Source organism: Drosophila kikkawai, chromosome 2L (assembly GCF_030179895.1).
Source record: "Drosophila kikkawai strain 14028-0561.14 chromosome 2L, DkikHiC1v2, whole genome shotgun sequence".
Lineage (NCBI taxonomy): Eukaryota > Metazoa > Arthropoda > Insecta > Diptera > Drosophilidae > Drosophila > Drosophila kikkawai.
Window position 1 is genome coordinate 23,819,425 of NC_091728.1, and position 8,298 is coordinate 23,827,722.

Below are 8,298 nucleotides of genomic sequence, written 5' to 3' on the forward strand. Positions count from 1 at the left end.
ACATCAAGCTCAATTTGAATAGCTTTTCTGTGCTAGTTTTTCTCCAGGTCAACAATTCAAATTTTAAGGCAAAGTTTTGTATTTTTATACCCTTGCAGGGTATTATAATTTCAGTCAGAAGTTTGCAACGCAGTGAAGGAGACGTTTCCGACCCCATAAAGTATATATATTCTTGATCAGCATCAACAGCCGAGTCGATCTAGCCATGTCCGTCTGTCCGTCTGTCCGTCTGTCCGTTTCTACGCAAACTAGTCCGTCAGTTTTAAAGCTATCTGAATGAAACTTTGCATATAGTCTTCTATATACTCTCACTGCTATATATGTCGGAAAGGGCCGGATCGGACGACTATATCATATAGCTGCCATACAAATGTTCGATAAACTTTTAGAAAAAAAATTATAACTTGGCTGTTTTTCAATATTATTGAATCATTTTTGAGATATAGCCATTTTATAATATTCCAGAATTTTGGTAAAAATTTTATGAAAATCGGACGACTATATCATATAGCTGCCATAGGAACGATCGGAAAATTAATCGAAAAAAATTATAACTTCGTTGTTTTTCAACGTATTTTAATCTACTTTAAGACATGAGCTTCTGGTATTATTTCAGAATTTTGGTATAAATTTTATGAAAATCTAACGACTATATCTTATAGCTGCCATAGGAACGATAGGGAAAGTAAAAGAAAAAATTAGAACTTCGTTGTTTTTCAACGTATTTTTATCTACTTAGAGACATGAGCTTTTAGTATTATTTCAGAATTTTGGGAACAATAATTTGAAAATCGGACAACTATATCATATAGCTGCCATAGAAGCGATCCGTAGATGTTGAGAAAATGTAAAGCTGTGAATGTATAACTGTAACTGTCAAACTGTAAACATAATAAGTATAGGTAAAATGTTATGAAACTCTGTTAAGTGTCTGTTTTCGGCATTATTATTTATAATATAAATATGAAAACCAATCTGCAAGGGTATACAAACTTCGGCGTGCCGAAGTTAGCTTCCTTTCTTGTTTCAAAATAATTTTAACTTTAATAACATAAAATTTTTCATAGAAAAGAAAAAATAATATTTTTTTGCTTGTATGTTAGATCGACTCTGCTGTTAATGCTTATTAAGAATATTTATACTTTATATGGTCGGACCATACACCTTCATTCCGTTGCAAACTGTTGACTAAAATGACAGTACCCTGCAAGGGTATAAAAACAGTTTCCATTTCTTGTCTAAACTAAAATGTTTACGTAAACTATCCCTTTATGAGGTTCGATTTCGAAGCATTTTCAATTAATATCTTTTATTCATTTACATATTGAGTACGGTATATATAAAAAACAATGATCGCATTGAAGCGTGCATAATTAGTATTGTGGCTACTGTCGAACGGCTAATGTCTAGAACAGACGGAAGCTGCTGGGGAAAGCAGTTATCATCATGCGATTGATGACCGCCCGGATGTGCTCGTGACCCAGGGCAGCGTTGATGGCGGCCAGCTCCTCGAAGTGCTCGCGGGCGCGCTTCTCCTCGATCAGCTTGACCACGCACTTGTACATGCGCCCGTAATGGGCATGGGCATAGGCGTGCCAAAGGGCGAATTGAATGGCCTTGGAGTCGGTGGCGTCGACGAACTTGATGACCTCCGTGTACAGGTCGTTGATGTCGGCCACACGATCCTTGACGTTATCATCCAACACTGCCAGCTTGGCCAGGGCAATGCCCTTCTTGCTGAGTGCCTCAATGAGATTATTCTTTTGCTTGTCCATGGTGCTAATGTGGAACACCCTCAGAGTGTTAATTGAGTTGATAAATTTCCAACAAATACCTTTTACTTACGTCTTAATCTTGGCCGCATCGGGCCGAGTATCGTTCTTGAGGCCGTAGTACGAAAGCAACGCCTCGGAATCGGTCTCCTGGATCACCTTTTCGGCCAGCTTGACAATGCGCTCAAGGGCGCCGCGCATCTTCTTTTGCTCCTCCTTCTGCTTATCGGAACCCTCTCCTGCCTCCTCTGGCGACGACTTTTGGGCATTGGCAAAAGTCAGCGGCAGCTGCGACTTCAGCTGCGTGGTCTCAATGCTCTGGATGAGCAGCAAGTGGGCCTGCAGGTGCTTGGGATGGGCGCCAATCACCTCGTTGTAGATCTTCTCGGCCATCTCGGGTTCTAGAAGGTGGAATCAAAGGTGTCAAGTGGCATAAACATCTTCGATTTCGGGTAAACTCACCGCACTTGACGATGTGCGAGCACTGGAAGTCACGCAAGCTCTCTGCATAATCGTCGGCGTTGGTTTTGCCCTTCTTGGGCGAGGCAGGGCAGGCACCGCTCTCCACCGGGGCATCGTTCTGGACAGTGACACCATCACCGGCCGCTGGATTAGCCACAGATGTGGCCGCCTGGGGAGTGGCCTTCGGCTTAGTGCCATTGGCAGTGACAGCGGCAGCAGCTGCTGCAGTGGAGCCGGCCGGAGGGGAACCGTTGCTAGCGCCATTCGTGGACGTCTTCTTCTCGGCGGGATTGAGGATATAGTGGAAGGGATGCAGGGCCACACGACGACCAGCCTCGTCCTGGGGAAAGATTAGGTTGCCGCTCAGACAGGAGCACTGGGCAGGCAGATTGGCCTTTGTGAGCCGCTCCTGGGCAATGGGGGCAATGTAGAGCACACGGGTGGCGCCTCTCATAGGTGCAGAGACAAACTTACGCCCACCCACAATGCACTGGTTGTAGTTCTCGTGGAAGTCGAGGCTGAGCACATTGGCCAGCTTGTAGGAGGCTACCATATTGGCTTCCGAGATCTTCTCCAGCAGATCGCGCTTCTCGTGGCGCACCTGCAGGCGAATGGTGTAGTCGCCCTTGTCGAGCTTCGTGTAGAAGTTGCGGGAATGGGCATCGCCGGTGGCCACAAGGGCCTTGTTCGCATCGTGCAGCATCCACATCTGCGACTCGAACTCTGACTCGTAGAGTAAGTCAGTGAAGATCGGGGCATACAAGGACACCTCGGCCGGCTTGGCCACGTTCAGGTTGTAGACCAACAGGTTCTGGTACACCTGGCGTCCGTCTGGTATCACGTCCCGGGTGGCGCTCAGCGGCGAGATCTTGGCCTCGCTTGGCTTCAGCACCACGACGGCGTTCTTCAACTGCAGCTGCGGCTGCAAGTCCTCCGACACCAAGGCCTCGATTTCCAGTTTGTGAATGCCACTAGCCGCATGCATGACATCTACAAGAGATCCGATCCATTCCGTGAGTTAAAAGAAACTTAACAAGGTATTAAATCCACTCACAGGCATTTGGATTGTGGGCCTCAAGGCCGCGAAACACCAGGCTGTACTTCAGGTGACTTTGCCCAAAGTTGGACCAGTACTTCGCAATGCACAGCTCCAGAATCTTGCCACCCTGCGAAAAGGAAGTTTGCTGTTTAAAAAGATCGGAATATATGGCAGATCCACTTTACCTTAACCTTGAAAACCGTGGTGAACTCGTGCTCCGAGCCCACAGGCACGATCTTCATGGTCTCCAGCTTGAGGCAGGACTGCTTGGGCAGCAGCTGGTTCGTGTGCACGAAGAACTTGCCCACGTCCTTGCCGCGATTGGGATCGGTGACACGCATGCGCAGCTCTGGAGAAAATAAGAGTCATTGAAGGGATCCCAAGTTATCTTGCGGCGCAGACTACTCACCCGCCCAAGTGGCACGCTCTGGCACGAGAATAAAGTCCCTCTGGATGGTGTTCGGCTGAAACTCCACGGTCTTGGAAGCGGGCTCGAAGATGGGAGTGTTCTGCTCCGACTCCAGGACATGCGGCTGGACCACAGTAATGGGAATCTCAAAGAGAGATCCCTTCTGCACGCAGTCCGTGTCAAAGGCCTGAATTCTATGTGGGGAAATAGTGAAACACCAATTAAGTGGAAATAGTTCGCGACATGGAAGCTTCTTACACGGCGCTGTGCACGCCCGGCTGCAGGCCAGTTGGATCCACGCGCACCGCAATGGAACGGGTGCCGTAGCTGAGATCCAGGAAGGCTCCGCACTGCACCCAGGTCTGCGAGGCTATCAGATTCAGGCGCACATTGAAGTTAAACTTTTCCTTGGGGTCTGCAGCGAAGGAATACGAAATGCTCAGTGCCAAGATTCTAGATTCTACCAGAGGTTCCCTACATACCCGCCTCCTTGTCGTTCAAAAAGACCGGCTCAATGTTGACATTGTAATCGACGAACTTCCGCTGAACGCCCTGGCGCAGGTGGATGCCCTTAGCCTGGTTGTTGCCCACGCGCACTGAGAACCTAAGGAGGTGGAGTAGTTAGTTGGTTAGTTAAGAGTATCCAAAGTTCAAGAATCAACGCCGTCACCTTAGCATATTGTCCTTTGACTGCTTGTGCTCCGTCAGGTGGTCGAAGGCCTTCTCTACATTCAACAGTCCATGGCCCTGGGCAAAGGGATCCACGTAGCCCAACTTGGTGGCTGTGGCGCCGAGCGCTCGCTTAATACTGTACGGCGAATACTCGATATTCTGCTGCTTCAGCCCGGAGATGAGCAGCGCCACGGCGCCGGCCACATGGGGTGCGGCCATGCTTGTGCCATTCATCAGCTGTGACTTGGCCATGGTGAATTGCGGAACGGACGCAATGGCTCCGCCTGGAGCGCACACTGTCACGCCCTGGCCGCCGTCTATGCAGGGATCCCGCGACGTCCAGGTGTAGACGTTGCCGGGCAGCTTCTCTCGCATCGCATACTCGGCCTCCATCATCTGGGGGGACACGTAGGCACCCACTCCAATCAAACTGGGCTGACTGATGTCCGGCGGAGTGCCCACGGTGCAGAGAGCAGGACCGTGGTTGCCGGCCGAGGCTACCCAAACAACGCCGTACTTGTTGACTACCTCGTTCATCAGCTCCCCAATCCGGCTGCGTGAGATTAGAGAGAGAGATAAGGAGTCATTAAAGATACAGTTTGACCAATTCTGTCGTCAGCTTGAAGTGATGTGTTTGCTGGAGATTGGATGGCGGCTGGAGAGTGTCGGAGACAAGAGGATTGGTGTGTGGAGAGTTTTCGGATATCTTATATCTGTCATTTACCTCGACGCACCCATCTTCTTTCGTCTGCGACGCACTTCACCCGATCCCCTAAAAGACAGCCACAACTCTGGGATTAGCTGTTACCAAAGCCAAGACTTGCTTACCCGGAATTCGACCAGTTGGCATGCTCGCCGTAGCTCATGTTGATCACGTCGATGGTCCTGCCGTCGCGGCACAGCTCCATCACCTTGGTCATGGCCCGCACCAAGGAGGTACCGGTCTCCATGGACCCCAAACGCCCATCTCCGATGCTCATCGATACGATCTTGGCATTGGGAGCTACTCCGTCAACGTCCCGTGAGCTGTGATTACCACTGGCAATGGAGGCAACGTGGGTACCGTGGGGCGAGCACATGCCCACCACCTCCAGCACATTGCCCTCGTCGTGCACGTTCACGGATATGGACAGGAAGTCGTCCACATTGCGGGTCTCGTGCGTGAGCGAGTACTCGCCGATGCGCAGGGCCTGCTCCAGATCGCCCTTCTCCGTGGTATCGATGATCGTCAGCCAGCCGTTGGCCGTGGGAAAAAGGAGGCAGTCGTAGGAGGTCTTAATGTCGCCGTACATCTTCTCATAGCTGTTGAGCATCTCTAGTTCAAAGTCTAGGTTCTCCTTTACGATCTTTTTGTCCCAGGGCAGCTTCGAGGCTTCCCCTGGCGGAAGGATTTTTCGGTTACTCAGTTGCAGCTGGGTCAGTGCGTTGTTGGCTCACCTGGGTTTTGTGACTCAAAATCGACAATCTTGCGATTGACGTTCGCGGTGGCTGTCTTGTGGGGCTTGTCCCAGTTCTTCAACTTCGCCTGGGCAACGATATTGTTCCTCACTTTACTGGGCACCAGATCGCTGAAGCTCTTAAGGCCCACGCGGACAGTCTTTTCGGGATCCGTGTTTAAGGACAACAACTCCTGACTGAGTTTGAGCGTGTTGCCGGAAAGTCCCTTTACGTTGCCGTTCTCGTCGGGCGTCACCTTCTTCTTCATGTCGACGTCGCCGCAACCGGAGCAGTCGTAGCGCTCGATCACCTTCACCGTCTTGCCATCGCAGAGCGTCTGCATCCGAGCAGAGAAATCAATTAGCTGCCGACCGCTTGGCGCTGCGAAAAAATGCCAACTCACCTCAAGTCCCGTTGCACGAGGATCCACACCGGAGTCGAAGATGGCTATGGTGACGTCGCGGCCATCGTAGTCCGGATACTTTTGCAGGAAGTTCAGCACCCCCGTCTCGGCCTTGGGCACCAGGGCGCCCGTGGGAAATGACTCGACAATACCGCTGGTGGCCATACTCATGCTCCTGTTCTCCGCTGATTTGTGGCTCTCGTTGTTGTTGCTGCGCTCAGAACACTTTGCAAATTCTTTTCTGCTCGCTGTTTTTGGAGAATCGAAGGGGGATTCAGTGTGACCGTTTAGTCGTTTGCAAAAATAGCTGACACTGCAGCAGTGATGAGCAGATAGCTCTGGTAGCAATTGTTTTTCAATAATAATAATAATTCAATTAAAGAAACCCATACTATACTAAAATATATATTTTCAGTAATTCCAGCGACGCCGAAAATACCGGCTATATGACTGGAATACATCTGCATTGTTGATTTTTAAATGAAAGGTCCAGTAGTTTAAAATAATAAAATTTTATGTATGAGAATACAACAGGTCTTGAGACTGGGCTTTGATTGAAAAATAAGCGGGTGACTATTTTTTTGATTTTTTCTATTCGGCTAAATGTAGTATACCAGGGTTTAGTACGAAGCTTACGTGTTGTATTATATGGAACTATAAGCGGTATACGTAAATAAGTAACATAAAAGGAGTACGAAATATTATTAGTTTTTTGGTAAAGCATTTTTTTTAACGCCAAAGCTTCAAAGCATTGTGATACGTATAGTTTTCCCAGCAAGTGTAGCTGTTTAGTCACAGGTTCCAAGTGAACAGGTCACTGATACTTTTGACTTGTTACATTGCCAACACTAGGCGACCGATAACACATTGGCCCATTACTTATCGGCACCTGAAACTTCACCTTTTCGTGGGATATTTGAAACGGTCGCGACGCGGTCACACTGTCTGGGTGTCTTGTTGAAAAAATCATAACAAAACTTATTTTCCCATCAAGATGTGGTTCGAAATCCTACCTGGTGCCGTGATCATCACCACACTCCTGTCGGTGCCCATATACGCCATGTACGGCCTGCAGAAGGTCACGATTGGCAATGTGAGTTTGATGGTCGCCCTCTGGCCGAGCAGCCTGAAGTTCTTATATAATCGCTGTTGGTTGTGCACTAAACGGATTTTGTTTAACATAATTACGCCACGCACTTGTCGCCAGGAGTGTGCCTGGATGCCGGATAGATTTCTTCGCGGTTTCTGATATTTTTCGTATGCTCCGCAGGCCTTCCGTCGCAACATGGACGAGCGCTTCAGCCGAGTGATGTACCAGCGCGATTTCCGACTGACCGACAATCCCTATTTGATGAACGTAAGTGATATGCTTTTATACTTTAATCTCTTGGCCAGATTTCAACAACAGTTGGCCAGCATTGGTGTTTTCTCTTTCACGTTTTTGTTTTTGATTTCTTGTACTGCTTTGGTTTGTTTTGTCATACAGTCATCTCCAAAATTATTCATTCGCATTAAATGCAATAACCCATATTATTGTTTATATTACCAATGGGAATGCATGCAATACTTAAAATTTTTCAAATGGGTCGGAAATTTTGATCAAGTTAATTTAATTAAAATTTAGACATATTTTATATTAGATTTGATCATAGGCTTAGGGAGGATGATCCTCCGGTTGAGCGGGACGACCGTCAGTTCATTCCGAACACTAAACAAAACAACTAAACTTAAACACTCCAAATTAAATAGACTACTAATGATTGTCATTTTTAATATCAACTAAAACTTCGATAATTCATCGCATTTAATATTTTCCAACATTAGCCCATCTCTTTTTTTCGTCGAAACTTTCCAACACTGCTTAAATACTTGAAAAATTTTCAAGCACAAAGGCACCATAAGCTTCTTGAAAATTGGAATAGGAGTTAAGTGCGTTAAAGAAAATTAATGTTTAATAATTCAATTATCTGTTAATAAAGTGAAAATGGTGGGATTACATAACCAAATACTATTATACTTATTATTTGTATATTTATAAATATAGAAAAAAGATAATTATTCATATAGTACATTTTATTATCATCAGTTCGGCGAGGTTATTGGC

At 47.3% G+C, this 8,298-nt stretch overlaps 1 protein-coding gene across 1 annotated transcript; it reads right to left on the reverse strand.

The window, feature by feature from the left end:
- Window positions 1–1,289: 1,289 nt before the first annotated feature.
- On the reverse strand, window positions 1,290–7,907 carry TppII (Tripeptidyl-peptidase II). Its single transcript, XM_017175946.3, has 13 exons — window positions 7,208–7,907; window positions 6,195–6,442; window positions 5,792–6,128; window positions 5,183–5,732; window positions 4,353–4,907; window positions 4,165–4,286; window positions 3,941–4,097; window positions 3,683–3,876; window positions 3,459–3,622; window positions 3,289–3,400; window positions 2,235–3,224; window positions 1,846–2,173; window positions 1,290–1,779 (listed from the first exon to the last, which is right to left on the reverse strand). Exons 1-13 carry the CDS (start codon window positions 7,479–7,481, stop codon window positions 1,407–1,409), a joined length of 4,404 nt encoding a protein of 1,467 aa, XP_017031435.2. The 5' UTR covers window positions 7,482–7,907; the 3' UTR covers window positions 1,290–1,406.
- Window positions 7,908–8,298: the final 391 nt, after the last annotated feature.